Here is a 15,748-nt window from a genome sequence, read left to right as displayed (position 1 = left end):
GCAGCCCCCTCCCCTAGCTCCAGAGGAAAAGACTGCTTGCCTTCCCCCATGTTGGGCCCTCTACGGGGCGCTGAGGCCAGCAACATTGACAACAGCCAAACAATTCTACAGATGGCTGGGGCCCTGGAGCACTTGTTACCCCCAAGGAGGGTCCCTGTCAGAGTCTGGGCTTCCTGGGGGAGCTGGCCTGATAATGCAGATACCTCCTAAAGTCAGAACCTTGGCTGGAGCTCTATGCTGGTTTGGCAGGTGCTTCTGTCAGCCAGTCAGAATATGAAGGTATAGGAGTGCTGGCCTTTGGTTCCCTGGGGCAGGAAATCAGGGTGGGGGGCTGATAAATCCTGAATCCTGGGTGGGAGATACAACCTGAGCTGGGGGATGAGGCTCTGGCCTGCTTTGTAGTCTCTGAGGACGTGGAGACTCACACCTTATCCTGCCTCTCTGACTATCTAGTTTTGGTGGGAGCCAGAACTGTCAACTTTGGGCTCCCTTCGCCTCCTGTGCCTCCCAAGATGGGCAGCCTCTGCCCACAGGGTGGCCAGGGTAAAGGCCTTGTCAGGAGATCTTCATAGAGGCTATGGGGCAATGCCAGTGCCAACTGCCCTGCTCTTGTCCCAAACTCCACTCTGTTTTAAAGGGCCTCCCGCTGTCCCTCTGGCCAGGGGAGTGGCTAGAAGCCACAGCCCCTGACCTTGTCTGGCTCTGAATAGTGGGGGTAGGAATAAAGGTCCATGTCTTCCATGGCCTGGAAGAGCTGAGAAGAAGAATTCACCTGGTGTTGCTACTTCCTACCTGGAGGGCAGCTGGAGGTTGAAGCCAAGACACTGAAGCCAGGACTTCCCTGGTGGTGCAGTGGTTAAAATCCGCCTGCCAATGCAGGGGACACGGATTCGATACCTGGTCTGGGAAGATCCCACATGCCACGGAGCCAATAAGCCCATGTGCCACAACTACTGAGCCTGCGCTCTAGAGCCCGTGCTCTGCAACAAGAGAAGCCACCGCAACAAGAAGCACATGCACCGCAACAAAGAGTAGCCCCTGCTCGCCGCAACTAGAGAAAGCCCACCTGCAGCAATGAAGACCCAACGCAGCCAAAATAAATAAATAAATTCTTTAAAAAAAAAAGACACTGAAGCCCTACCCTGCTGGTGCCCCTCTGGCTGGGAGCTGAGGGACAAGCCATGCCCCTGTCCCAACCCTGGGTTCTCGTCTTAGGTTGTCCTCTCCACAAAGGGCAAAGACCTGGCTATCCCCACACACACCTGAGAGTGAGGGGCTGCCCTTCGTGGAGAGACTATAAATGGCCAATGATATAAGGTCATCACAGCCCCCACCCACCCCTGGGCATGGTCCATGGTCCACCCTCTTCCCATGTCCAGCTTTCACACTGTAAGTCAGCCCCCACGATCCTGAGGCCTGTGCCAGGTAGGAAGAGGACCAGTGGCTCTAGGGACTAGCTAGCTACAGCGTCCATGTGCACATGCAAGCAAGCATGCCTGGGTGGACACAGAATGCAAACACATGTGCCCCTGGGCACCCCTGCACACACTGTGCTGTTGCCATCTCCTTTGGCATAAGAGCACACACACACAGACATAATCACACGTGTGCACATACACCCTGCCACGTGCTCACCCACAGGCACATGGAGTGTGCACGGGACCAAGAAGACGTGGAGCACTGCCAGCAGGAGGCAGGGCTCTAGCGAGCCACCTCTTCCCCTGCCTCTAAATCCCCCACATTCCAGCTTCTCCTTGGCCCAGCTTTTCTGTGCCTGGATAGCCATGATCTTCAGGAAAGGCAGAAAATGTGTGTACCACGTGTGGGGTCAGCAAGCCAAGGATCAGATGCACCATACAACACAGGGAACCATTGTTTCAATGACAGTGGGCAGACAGCAGGAAAGACTGAGTGCCAGGCCATTCATTAATTCTGCAGACATGAACTTAGCATACTGAGATGAGACTCAGAGCTCTGCCCTGCAGATGCCCAGCTTACCTGGAGATTCCTACCCAGTGGTGGAGTTGGTGCCATGAATGAGACCACCCAGAGCCCAGGGAGCCCAGAGGTGACACCCACCTGGCCTGGAAGCAATGACCAAACCAGGGAAGGATGTGAAGGGCTCCTCGACACCCCCTCTGGAGAAAGATATCGAGGGGTCCTGTTCGAGCAGTCATTTCCCAGGCTAGACTTCCAGCCCCAGCATGAGCTCCAACTTCCTCACTTGGGCAGTCACTCCTGTCAGCAGCTGTGGGGAACCATCCAGGAGAGACTCACTCAACATGGCCAGGGGTTTGGAGATGACCCCACCCAGGATGGGGTCAGAAGGCTCACTGAGAGGGTTCTGGTTGGGTGGAGCCCAGTTTCAGGCACAGAGAAGCCTAAGTCTGGCCTTCAGATACTGGCCTCAAGGCTTGTGGTGGGGCGGGGCAAGCATTTGGTCCATGTGCCTCTGTGACAAGGGACAGAGAAATGGCCAAGGACTTCCTTCAGAGGCTCTTCCCGGCAGTTCTCAGCCTCCTCCAGTCAGGGGCCATGTCTGGTGGGGCACCATGGTGCTGTAGTTCTCTTGTATCCCCATATCCCAGCCCAGGCCACCAGTAGTGATGCTGTTCAGGAAGGGTTCGAGGGTGATTAAACTGTCAAGAAAGCAGAGTCTATGCCATGTCATAGGTAACTTTTAGAGCTTGAGAAATTCAGTGCCACACAGGAGGGGGCAGGCTGAGCCAGCCACCCTGGATGGGACCTTGCAGGAGGGGAGGGGAGGATGGGTAGAAGACTCTGCCACCAAGGTCTGGAGCCCTCACTTGCACACACACACCCCGGTGTGTTTACTAGCTAGGGGAGGCCTGTCTGTAGCACAGCTTGCCCTAGCAACTGCCCACTTGGTTCTAAGTGGGTTCCGCTCTTTGGGTCAGGTTTTGGGAGCTGGGCAGAACGCCAGTCCCCTGGGGACTACTACCTGCCAAGACACTCCTGTGCAGCTCCAGGACTCAGGCTTTCCCCACACCTTCTACTCCGCACCCTCTACAATGGGCATAGGAAGGCCCCTCCGGTCCTTGTTGCCCGGTCAGTCCAAGGGCCTAAGGGAGCCTTTGAAAGCCTGGCCGGGGCCGGGAAGGCCAGTGCTCACCTTCTCTGCTGCCACCCCATCCTCAGCCCTCCTTCGAGTGAGATTCCGGGCTCAGGCTCCTCCAGGGTCGGGGCGGAGCCGGCTGAGGGAGGCCCCGCCCCCAGCCCGCCCCCGGCCCGGGGTGCGAATCCGGGGCGGCGAGCGGCGGGAGATGCTGGAGGTTCGCGAGCCGAAGTGGCTGCAGCTGGCGCCGCGTCTGCCCCGCGTGCCCGGAGCGGATTCTGCCCGCCGCCCCCGGAGCCCTCGGCGCCCCACTGAACCCGCGATCGCTTCCTCCCTGTGACCGACCAGCGCTGCAGGTGCGGGGTGACCCGGGAGGGGGTGGCGCCCCCGGAACGTACGTTGTGGGGTCTTAGGGGATTGAGTCTCTGGCTCGAGGTTCGGGTAGCCGAGTGCGCCGGGGCGCTGCAAGGGCTTGGGGTCCCGGCGGGGGCAGAGCACGCGGGCTCTGCAGATCCAGGGCTCGGCGTGCGGGGTTGGGCTAAAGTTCCCCATCGCCTCAGACGGGTCGGGGGTCCCAAGGGAAGCCTCTGAGACTCAAGTCCAGGCCAATCTCCCCTCCTTGTCGCCCATCCCACCTCCGTCTCGCTGGGCTCCTAATTGTGGGAACATTAACCCTCCAACATTCGTGGTGCCCCGTGGGGGTAGGGGCCGAGGGCTCAGCTGTACCTCTGGACTCCCAGAGCTGCCTCCGGCCCCTCCCAACTGCCCCCGGGCCCCCTCCCTCCCGCTAAGCAGTCACTAATTTCCATGACAACGAGAGTTCTTTATGGGCGACAACCTGAAGGGGGCTGGGCGGGGCTGCCGCGGGGTGGGGGAGGAGGCTCAAGCCCTTGGGGACCAGCAGCCCCCTAGCCAAGATCCATCTTCCAAGCCTGAACTCGAGGGCCCGCCGGGGGTCCAGGACACCGACCCAGCGCTGCGCGGTGGGGCTGGGGGACGCACATGTTTCTGCTGGGAGGTGCGGGGCTGGGTGCTCACACGTGTGCCTCCCGCATGTGTGTTGCTGTGCCAGCGGGGGCGAGTCAGCAGCACTGGGGAAGGGGGTCAGGGTGGCAGCACGGTGGGGAGCAGGGCCCCCGGCTGGCAGGGTGAACAATGAGCGAGTGAGTTTCTGCTTTCCCCAGCCTGTAGTGTCTGGCAGAGACCCTAGGCTCTCCCAGCCCCCCATAGCTCTGCCAAACTGCTTTTGTCCGCACCGCTAGGCAGAGCCTGCTTCACCAGGTTCCCTCCCAGGGAGCAGGGCTCTCTGTCCCTCACCAAAAGCTCAGTCTGCAGCAGTCCAGCCCCTGTCCTGCCACCCTCCTCCAAGGCCCAGGCTTTGAGCAACACCCCCGACCCCCGCCCAGGACCGCGCGTGGAGACCTGGTGCCCTTCCTGCCCCCCCAACTCCCAGTTGATTCCTGCCAGCTTTAGGCACCTGCTGGGCCCCAGTTTCCTCAGCTGGGCAATTGGTGACTCTACTCCCCTCGGTGTCAGGCGCTGGGCCCTGTGGTGGAGAAGAGGTCTCTCTCCCTTTCTTTTACAGCATTTGGTGTGGGCCCCCAGGTGCCATAGGCTGCCTTTCCCATATCAGCTTTTGGCCCTCCTCTCCAGCCCTTGTCCTGGCAGGTGGGCAGTCCTTGCCCTGGGAGAAGACTACAGAGTCAGTGATATCCATCCAAGGAAACTGAGGCATAGTGGAGGGATGCTGTGCAATTGTTATCCTGTTTCTAGGTTGCTTGGGGTGCTGTTTCTGGCCCTCAGACAGGATCCACTATCAGGGAGGGGGACGGTGGTGGCAGGGAATTAGGCTGAGCTGCAAGAGAGGCCCTGGGGACCCAAGGCCTCTAGAGGACAGCAGATGGGGGTGGGGGTGGCTGGGGAGTCTAGGCAGAGCTGGGTCAGCTGAGAGGAGGGGCTGTAAAGGGAAGCAGCCAGGTCTCCAAGCTTCATTTCCATCCCCCAACCCTGTGCCTTCAACATGTTGGACCTTCCTCACCTAAGCTGCTGTGATGACAGGGAGAGAGGCTGAGGAACTGTTCTGAGGGGACCGCAACAGCTGGCCTCTCTCCCAGAGCTACGGCTGTCCCACACCAAGTTCAGTGCATGTCTAGGGGAATACAGGAGGGGTCAGTCTCAGAGGTCCTGGCATCAGGGGCAGCTCCTGGTCCAGGTGTGCAGAGCACATGGTCATGGAGGCCTTAGGGCTCTGCTGGGCATCCACAGGCCCCTTTGAAACCCCCTGCCCACCTTCCCTCCTGTGTCCTTGTGCCTGCATCCTTTTTACTGTGTCAATTCTTTACTCCCCTTCCATCACAGGTTCTGCCTTTGTCTCTCTGTGTCCCTGCCCCTCTGTTTTCTAAAGTCTCTCAGTTCCCCACCTCCCCTTCCTTGATGGGGACCAGGGTCACAGAACCCATGGGGAAGGAATCAGGCCAAAGTCTCAGGGAATTCTTGGAGAATTTGAATAACACCTCTCCTCTCCCCTCCCCTCCCCTCTCCTTTTTAAAAAACTTCCATCACCATAGCAACCCTTTACTCTGGGGCCTTCCCTGAATTTCCCCTCCTCCGCTCACAGGGAAGCAGGGCCCCCAGTGAATTTTCCTTCAGGGGCTCAAAGACTGGGACCCCAGGTGCCTGGAAGGGGCCAGCTGGCTCTCGGCTCTGCCTGCTTATTGAAGGCTGAACTTTCTGGAGGCAGCACCTGATCCTATGCCCACCCCTGAGACTGGAGAGCACCCCCGCCCTCTGCCTGCGCCCTCATTAGATGGGAGAGAGTCAGCAGCAGGAACTACGGACCATGATTTAGCTAGAGCCTGAGGCCCAGCCAGGGCAGCCCCCTGCCCAGTTACCTAGAGCAGTTGGATAGTGGGCGAGAAACTTGACTCTGCCTCCTGACACAGACCTGAGAGTGAGGTCTCTATTTCTGCTGGTCCTGCATCCTGTGGGTGAGGTCTCTGCGGCAGGCTGGGCAGAGCTTGGGCCTAGGCATGTCTATTACAGCAGGAAACCCAGCTCCAGTCCCTGAGAGAGGAGAGCAGGGAAGGGGAGGGGTTGCCTGCAGGCTGGTGTTCACAGCTGCCACTAAATTGGGAGGTGTTGCCCACAGTTGTTGGGAGGCAGCTGGAGGCCTCCTGGGCCCCCCCTGGCCTCCCTAGTTTTACTGCAAGGTCTGAAGCCCCACATGGCAGAGGACCAGGGTGCCAGGTAACTCCTGTTTATGGCTATGAAATGTGGGGCTTGAATCAGGCTGACCCCAGTAGAGGAGGGGCCAGGACTCTCTGTGGGACCCCTGGGCCTCTGGAGCTGGCCTCTGTCCTATTCGGGCCTCCCCTGGGCCAGACTTGTCTTAGGCTACAGTAGGGTCCCTAGGGGACCCTTTATTACCAAGGCAGAGGCTCCATCAGCATTGCCTGAGGGGCCAGACCTGAGGAGCAGGCAGTAGCTAGGGAATGCTTGGCCCTCAGGCTCCCTTAGAGGCTCCCCCAGGCTCTGCACTTCCCCCAAGCTCCCTTTGGACCGCCCCCTGTGCACACCAGTCAGTTTCTCTGCAGAGAATGGAAGGAACCACGTCTTTAGGGAAACAGCAGCTATGGGACCTCTGTGCCCTCCCATGTCCCAGTGTGGACTTAAGGCCGAGCCCAGGTCACTTGTCGTTGCGGGGGAAGCCCTCTATTGTTGGATGTTGAGTCTGGGCTGTCCAGGCCATGGGGGTTAGAAATGCACGCCCTCTTTCTGCCTGGCCTTCTACTGTTCTTGAAGCCGTCCCTCAGTTTCTCCTCCCTGCTTTGGGGCCAGGGCCCCCTTGTTGCAAGCAGGTGCCAGGGGCTTGGTACGCATACCGGCAGCCTCCTAGGCAGCAGCAGTGGGTAGCAGATGGTAGAGTGGGTGGGGGTGGAGGGGACCAAGATGCTAATCTGAAGCAGGGCCCCCTTTTCTCCTCTCTTTGCCCTGGGGCCAGGTTGCGGGTGGAGGCAAGTGAGTGCAGTTAGGTTAGTGAGGAGAGGCAGTGACTGGCTGAGATCAGGGCCGCTGTGGGAGGGAGGAGACAGATCTGTCCCTGCCCCTGCCATGAGGCTTCAGGACATGGCTCCAGGCTGATGTGACTGAGCAGAGGTCCGGATTTCCGTGGTGGAGACAGACCCCCATGACCAGCCCTGGGTCCCTGTGGGTACGAGTGCCTGTGCACGGCCAAAAGCTGGGCCAAGATCAGGGACAGGCACGTACAAAACCTCCCACGCCATGCGGCTGAGCAGGGAGCTCTTGGTGTGGGGTGGGTGGAGGTGGAGTTTGTGGAAGTTACCTCAGCGAAGGGTGGTTTTGAGCCTGGAGCTTCAGGATCGTTGCAACCAATCTGTGGCACAAATAGCCTTATAATGTCAGAAATCACAATGAAAGAAGAGATTTAGCCCTGGTCTCAGCACCTAGCTCATGTGGAGGCTGCTCCACAGAGAGGCCAGGATGGGCAGTGCCCTTGCCAGTGCCCACAATTCCTGCCATTGGATGGACACAGTTGAGCTGGCGAGTCACCTGTTGTTGGTTGTTTAGGTAGTTGCTGATTTTTTTAATGTTAAAAATAACTCTGCCGTGACAAATAGGATACTGATGGGAGGCTTTGGGGGAAGGGCATTCCTGCCAGAGGGAATGGTGTAAGCAGCGCGGCAGAGCTGGGACACAGGTCCCTCCCAGCCCTCCTGGGGGACCTGTAGGCTGAGGTACAACCCTCCCACCCAGTACAGGGCCCTTGGATTGCAGCCTGGGAAGGAAATCGCTGCACATAAGACCAATGAGGGGACTGATGCAAGCCCCCTCCCCCGGATTGTTTGGGCATAGAGATGGGTGGCCGGCAGTGGTGGGTGGCCATGCCTCTGCTCTCAGCTGTGAGAGTGGGATTCTAGCCACAGGCTCCTTCCCGGCAGATGCAGGAGCAGGGCTGTGACAATGGCGGCAAAGATACGCAGTCAGGGACGATCTTCAAAGCTTCTCTTGTTTGCCTCTGCAGTGCCTCACAAGATGGCTTAAGCCCTAGCTTGAATCACACTGGTGAAATGCGTTTGTGTTCCCTGAGTCCAAAGAACCTGGATGCAATTTGTTCCCTAAAGCGGAGGGCAAATTTGAGGGAGAACTTTCAGGACTGGGTGCCCTAGGAAGTGGGTAGCCTCCGCCCGGGAGGAAACAAGCAGCAGCCAGCGCTGACCAGGGGGCTTGTGTGGGTCCTGGCCTTTGACCCTGGCTGGCAGAGTCCCTCTGACCAAGCTGCTTCCTCTGGTGGTGGCTTCTTCTCTCCTTTACTACCCTGTGGCTATGAGTCACTTCAGGTAGGGGGGCATCTAGGTAGCCAAGGCCCCAGCCCAGCCCCTTAGCATAGCAAGTGCTAATCGGGGTGGAGGGAGACTATGCACAGTCAGCAGAGCAGTTTCAATGCAGCCTCAGCGTGAAGTGTGTTATCATCCCAGTGTCACACCAACCAGGCATTAAGGAGGCTGACTCTGGGTCAGGTCTGGAAAGGTCCAGACACTGTCACCAATTCCCCTCCTGAAGTTTACCTCTGAGCAAGGACCGTGAGTGCCTTTTCCTGTGGGTGCTGGAGCCAGTTCACTCAGCACCTCAGGTGAGGATTGGGCTGGCAGGGTTGCAGACCCGGGGGGTGCCATGCTCCGGGTGCCAGAGTGCCTGGAACCTACTGGAGTCCGCTGCATGTGGTCATCCTTGTGCCTGGAATAGCCACCCCTGGCCAGGGGCCTCTCCCCTGGACCTGATGGTCCAGGTCTCCTGCGGGCCCTGGCAGTGAGGCACTAGGCAGGCTTGTCTTGCTTTTCTGGACCATTACCCCTTCCTGCCTCCTGGCAAATCCTTTCCCTCTAAGGCCCAGCCCTAATGCTGCTTCTTCCTCAAAGCCTTTCCTCATTTCTCCACCCAGATGGGAGTTCTCCCTCTGAAGAATCCCCAAGCAACATTTATTTATTTATTTATTTATTTATTTATTTATTTATTTATTTGCATCGGGTCTTTGTTGCGGCAGCCGGGCTCCTTAGTTGTGGCATGCGAACTCTTAGTTGCGGCATGCATGTGGGATCTAGTTCCCTGACCAGGGATCAAACCCAGGCCGCCTGCACTGGGGGCGTGGAGTCTTATATACTGCGCCACCAGGGAAGTCCTGCAGTATTTATTAAATCAGTAAAAGTAATCACAGTACAAATCCTAACAGAAAATTAATAAACAATTGGTATAAATCTGCCCCTCTGACACCCAATTCTTTCCCCCAAAGAGAACTCTTATTTTCTCCCAGAAAAGAGTCTGTGAGTGTACACAGGCATATAAACTTTAAAAATTTTTTCCCAGTGTAGCACGCTTTACCCACCATTCTGTCCCCTGCTTTTTTTCAGAGACTGTCCTACAGTAGCACATTTTGATCTATTTTATGCTTTTTAATAGCTATCAAGTATTCTTCAGTATGGATAGCCATAATTTTTATTAACATTTTTTATTGTGAAATATAAGATCTAGGAATGTGCCCAATATGTGTATGTACATTTTTACAAATTATTATAAAGTTGAACACCTGTTAAACCACGACTCAGGTGGTTCTCAGGTTCAGAAATAGGTCCTCCAGAATCCCCCCGCCCCCAATCACAACCTCTTTGTTTCTCTTAGAAAGACTCATGGTGTTTATTTCTTAGTGTTTCTTTATAATTTTACCAGTATGTCTGTATCCTTAAACAGTATAGGTTAGTTCTGCCTGTTTTGAACTCTGTATCAGTAGAATCCCACTATATGTATTTGGTATTTTTTTCACTCAACACTGTATTGGTGAGATTGACCATGTGCTTGCGTAGAGCTGTAGCTCCTCATTTCCATTGTTTTGTAACAATATTCCATTGTGTGACTGACTCTACCACAATACATCTTGCTCTTGATGGATATGTGGGCTGTTTCCAGTTTGGGGCAATTCTGAATATTGCAGCCATGAGCACTCTTGTACCAGTGTCCTGCTGCACAAATGTACATAGTCAGTAGTGCAATTGTTGGTGCACAGGATATGTTCGACTTCAGTAGTTTTACCAAACTGTTTAGCAAAGGGGAGACTTGCCCTCCACCAGCAGTGCTCGTGTTCTCCACATCTTTGCCAACACTTGGCATCTTCAGACTCGTGGAGATGATTCTCTGATGGGTGGGTAGATACAGCCCCTTTCATCTGTGGAATTACTGAAATTTAAGTAAATCATTTGATAAATCTTCTTTAGATTGTATATAATGCGAAGTGATTCACGGATATGTCAGTTTACTATATTTTTCATAAGCGCAGGGGCTTGTTGTAGTTCGGGCAGCCAAGCTGAGTGGTTGGAGGTACAGCCAGAAAAGCAGGCACTGGATCTGAGCCTGATCACCCTCTAGCCCTTCCTGGTGTAGACTCTGCCTCTGACTTGGTCTGAGACAGGTTGGGGTTTCCCAAACGCAACCTTTACATTGTGGGGAGAAGTGGGCTGTGGTACAGCTGAACCAGACCGCATCCTGCCCACAGCTCAGAGCCCGGCAATGCCGTTTGGGTGTGTGACTCTGGGTGACAAGAAGAACTATAACCAGCCATCGGAGGTGACTGACAGATATGATTTGGGACAGGTCATCAAGACGTGAGTGCCGGGTCTGTTGGGCAAGGGTGGGTGGGCAAGGGCTGGGGAAAGGGGAGCGGAGTACAGCCCACGCTGAAGCCAGGGCTGAGTGGAGTGCCTGCTGGCTGCAGTGAGGAGTTCTGTGAGATCTTTCGGGCCAAGGACAAGACAACAGGCAAGCTGCACACCTGCAAGAAATTCCAGAAGCGGGATGGCCGCAAGGTGCGGAAGGCAGCCAAGAACGAGATAGGCATCCTCAAGATGTGAGTATGCGGCCCAGGGGTGGGGTGGGGTAGGGGAGGTAGCCGGGAAGGGCTTCGAGGTCCGGAGGCCTCAAGTAGTACCAGCCTCTGGCCAGTTAGTCTGCTGTGGCTCACAGTGGTGACCAGAGCCTCTCTTAGGGGTTCACCCAGCCCTATCTATTGGCTCTTCTCTCTGTTGCCAGGGTGAAGCATCCCAACATCCTACAACTGGTGGATGTGTTTGTGACCCGCAAGGAGTACTTTATCTTCCTGGAGCTGTGAGTGTGGGTCTGGGTTCCAGGATTCCTCAGTCCCCCAGGTCTTTACCTGCTCTGCTCTCTGCAGCCAGGGAAGGCCCCCCTTCTGGACCCTTGGGGTCCCAGGTCCCTGTGCCTTGCCCAGCCAGCTGCCTGGTGTAGGCAGCCTGCCCACGTGCTCCTGCCCCACCCCCGATCCTGCCCACGCCGGGCTCAGGGGCTGGTGTCCCTCAGGGCCACGGGGAGGGAGGTGTTTGACTGGATCCTGGACCAGGGCTACTACTCGGAGCGAGACACGAGCAACGTGGTGCGGCAGGTCCTGGAGGCGGTGGCCTACCTGCACTCACTCAAGATCGTGCACAGGAACCTCAAGGTGAGGCCAGCAATCAGGTCAAAGGGTCAGCTGGCAGCCGGCCTGGGGCTGGGGTGGGCAGCACCTCAGGGCCGTGGTCCAGCCTCTGAGGGTTCCATGGTCTCTTCCTCTGCCCACCCACATGCCATTCCTGGCTGGAGCAGCTGGAGAACCTGGTTTACTACAACCGGTTGAAGAACTCAAAGATTGTCATCAGCGACTTTCACCTGGCTAAGCTAGAGAATGGCCTCATCAAGGAGCCCTGTGGGACCCCCGAGTACCTGGGCAAGCAGGGAGTGGGGTGGGGCAGGGTGGGACACAGCCTTCAAGGAGTGGCTCTGGGTGGGTGGGGGGGGAAGGAAGTCCCTATCCCAGCAAATGGGTGTGAGTGGTACAAGGCCTGGCCAGGCCTGATATTGACCAGCAGGTGGACACTGTTTGCAGCCCCAGAGGTGGTAGGCCGGCAGCGGTATGGACGCCCTGTGGACTGCTGGGCCATTGGAGTCATCATGTACATCCTGTGAGTGGATAAGCCGGCAAACAGCCTGGCAGCCAGGTGGGGTGGGGGTCTGTGTCCATGGCCTTCCTGAGTAACCCTGTCCTTGGGACCCTGTGTAGGCTTTCAGGGAATCCACCTTTCTATGAGGAGGTGGAGGAAGATGACTATGAGAACCACGACAAGAACCTCTTCCGCAAGATCCTGGCTGGCGACTATGAGTTTGACTCTCCATACTGGGATGACATTTCGCAGGCGGGTGAGGAGGTGCCCAGCATGAGGGCAGAGTGAAGGGTTGGCATGGGGGACTGCTCTCAGCCTTCTCTGTTGGACTCTGATCCTATCCCCGAGCCCATTCATCACCTCTAGACAGTGAAATGGGGTGCCCAAGCCTAGCCTCTCCCTGGCTTTGTCCCCAGCCAAAGACCTGGTCACAAGGCTGATGGAGGTGGAGCAAGACCAGCGGATCACTGCGGAAGAGGCCATTTCCCATGAGTGGTGAGCAGGGCCCAGGGAGGATGGGAGGAGAGGCCAAGGGTCCCTTGGCCTCTGTCCTCCTCACACCTAGCAGCCTCTATCCTTGAGGCCTCAAATTGGGGTTCAAGGGACACCCAGAGCTCAGGCCAACCCAGAGGGTCTGCCTGGTAATCCTTGGGTCTTACAAGAAAGGGCTGGGCACAGTCTCCATGAAGGCCATACCCCCTCAGATCCAGACGCACTTGCACCCTTTCCAGGATTTCTGGCAATGCTGCTTCTGATAAGAACATCAAGGATGGTGTCTGTGCCCAGATTGAAAAGAACTTTGCCAGGGCTAAGTGGAAGGTAAGGCTTGGATGGCTCCCTTTCCTGGCTTGATCCCAAGTGCTCCTTCTGGCACCACAGTTTCTTGCCTGCATCACACCCCTGCAGCCACACACAGGCTTTTCTTCAACCGTCAGGTGTAGCTGTAGCCACTGCTACTACCTTAGGCAGGTGTGCTGAGCAGCTGGGTCCCCGGCCCTGGGTTGGTCAGAGGCAGCCAGGGCACGATGGAATGGTCTGGGTTTGGCCTTCGCAAAGGAATGGATCCAGCTTCTGTAAGCCTCGCTCTGAGCCTCTCTCCACTGTCCTTCTTTCAGAAGGCTGTCCGAGTGACCACCCTCATGAAACGGCTCAGGGCACCGGAGCAGTCCAGCACGGCTGCAGCCCAGTCTGCCCCAGCCACAGACACTGCCACCTCTGGGGCTGCAGGCGGGGCCACAGCTGCAAGTGGAGCTGCCCCAGCCCTTGGGGGCAGTGCCACCCCAGCCACAGTGGGTGGTGTTACGAAGAGTGATAATGTAGCCCCTGCAGACCGTAGTGCCACCCCAGCCACAGATGGCAGTGCCACTCCAGCCACTGATGGGAGCATCACCCCAGCCACTGATGGGAGCATCACCCCAGCCACTGATGGGAGTGTCACCCCAGCCACTGACAGAAGTGTTACTCCAGCCACTGATGGGAGAGCCACACCAGCCGTGGAAGAGAGCACCATGCCCACTACCCAAAGCAGTGCCACACTGGCCACCAAGGCTGCTGCCACCCCTGAGCCGGCTTTGGCCCAGCCGGACAGCACAGCCCCAGGGGGCGCAACAGGCCAGGCTCCACCCTCTAGTAAAGGGGAAGAGGCTGCTGGCTCTGCCCAGGAGTCTCGGAGGGAGGAGACCAGCTGAGTGGGCAGGCTGTGGGGGGGCGGGGGATGGGCAGGAGGGTGGGAGAGTGGACGAGGGGCTTCTCACTGTACAGAGAGTCACTGGCATGATGCCCTCGCTCTCCCCTGCCCCTGCCTCCCAGCATGGGGCATGTCTGGGGGCCACAGGAGAGCAGTTTCGTCTCCTGTGTGTATGTGTGTGAGTGGTGGGCAGGCCAGAGGCAGGACCAGCCCCAGCCCCTGCATGGATTCCTTGTGGCTTTTCTGTCTTGCTAGCTTCATCAGTTTCTGTTTCTTGTGGGATGCTGCTCTAGGGATACTCAGGAGGTCCCTGCACCCCTCCCCCTTCCCTTTTTGCCTCACAATTCCCCCAGGCAGGCCCTGCAGGTCCCATCCTCTCCCAGGCCCTAAATTGGGTGGCCTTGCCCTGAGAGCTGGTCCTCCAGCGAGGCCCTGTCAGCGGTCTTAGGCTCCTGCACATGAAGGTATGTGCCTGTGGTGTGTGGGCTGCTCTAGGAGTGGAAACAGGTTGGTATAGAGAATGCTATAATCTCAGGCAGTATGCTTTAAGACAAGACTGGTCACATGGCTGGGGGCACTGCTTGGTAGCCATGGGGGTCCTCAGAAGTGAAAGAGAAAGAGTTGGAGGCTAGAAGCCTCCATCTTTGTCCCTGGAAGTCTCTCCCAAGATTCTTGTTCTATTTCCTGCCCTCCTGGGTCCTGTAGTGGGTTGCCCTGTGCCCTGAACTGCCTGAGCCTGTAAGGGGAAGGAGGAGCAATGAGGATGTGGCAATGAGATCTGGGAGGGCAGAGTGCAGGCCCAGCACCTAGTGTATCAGCCTAGCTGGGTCCTTACCCTGGGCCAAACAAGGAGTGCTGCCCCTGGCTCTTCCCACATGGGCTCCCTCAGGCTCAGTCCACAGTCCTCTCCATACCTGGGGGCCTGCTGTATGGCAGTGTCCCATAGTCTGATTCGGGGTTTGCCCTTCACAGGGGCAGATTTTCTGCTCTCTCAATTCAACAACAAAATAGAGAGGAACCCCCTCTATGTCTATGACCCACTTTCCCTTCTATCAAGGCTTGGAGAGAGGCCCAGGTGCCTCTGAGCCATGCTGAGTTGCTTTTGCTGGAATGAGGGAGTGGAACAAAGCTCCCCAGTTTCCTAACAGAGGCTCCTGGCAGGTGCCCTTTGTCAGACCCCACTACAGCCTGGGCAGGCAGCTGCACTGGTCCTGGCCCTCGCTTGGCACTTGGGGGTAGTCCTGCCCTTCTCCCTGCATGCCTGTGGGTCTGCTCTGGTGTATGAAGGTCGGTGGGCTGTGTACCTGCTGAACCTGGCAAATAAATGTCACTCTGCCAAAGCCTCTGGCCACCCTCTCGCCTTTGCTTCCTCTATATTACTGGGGAAGGGCCCCTGGAAGGCAATGGGGAGGGGAGAGGCCGGGAGTTAGGTTCACAGGTAGTGAGTGGTCTGTGCTCAGTGCCATGCGGATTGCTTGGGCTGAGAGTACAGTTCATCCCTGCCACAGGGTGTTCCTTGATGTGGCAAGGTCCTCTGGACTCCAGAAATCCATGTGGGTGGTGGGTACTGTGCTGGGCGTGTGCCGAGGAATAACCTCTGGTCTATGTTCTCACAAGTCCTGTTGAACAAGGAGCCCTTATCTTAACTTAGGCGTAGACCTGGAACCCACCAAGTGCCATCCACCATAGGGAGAGACCTTTGGGCTTCCCTGGGTTGGGGAGTGGATGCAGGGTGGGCATTACACAAAGATTCTAGCCTGCCCTTTGTGTTGATTCCTCTTTCCTGTAAACAACACCTTTGTTTTCCACATAGGCCCCAAGGACTTTACTGTGGGTCTACTTCAGGTGGAACAGATCAGCTTTATATTATGGGGCTCTGTACAAGGTTTTTTTCTGGGGAGACGGGAGTAACACTGCTAAAAATAATTAATCATGAAAACTCCTAGGAATACTTGTTCCAGCCCAGATCAGCCCAGGTGAACTCAC

General features: G+C 56.9%; 1 protein-coding gene across 1 annotated transcript; it reads left to right on the top strand.

Annotated features, from left to right (window-relative positions):
• The first annotated feature begins 10,507 nt into the window (after positions 1-10,507).
• Positions 10,508-14,985, top strand: CAMKV (CaM kinase like vesicle associated). Its single transcript, XM_079934294.1, has 10 exons — positions 10,508-10,746; positions 10,857-10,988; positions 11,171-11,245; positions 11,459-11,597; positions 11,741-11,861; positions 12,021-12,096; positions 12,195-12,331; positions 12,492-12,570; positions 12,807-12,894; positions 13,191-14,985. Exons 1-10 carry the CDS (start codon positions 10,652-10,654, stop codon positions 13,761-13,763), a joined length of 1,515 nt encoding a protein of 504 aa, XP_079790420.1. The 5' UTR covers positions 10,508-10,651; the 3' UTR covers positions 13,764-14,985.
• Positions 14,986-15,748: the final 763 nt, after the last annotated feature.

This window comes from Stenella coeruleoalba (assembly GCF_951394435.1).
Source record: "Stenella coeruleoalba genome assembly, chromosome: 10".
In the NCBI taxonomy this organism is placed as follows: Eukaryota; Metazoa; Chordata; class Mammalia; order Artiodactyla; family Delphinidae; genus Stenella; species Stenella coeruleoalba.
The sequence above is the reverse complement of the archived record's forward strand: the minus strand, read 5'-3'. Positions and strand labels throughout refer to the sequence as shown.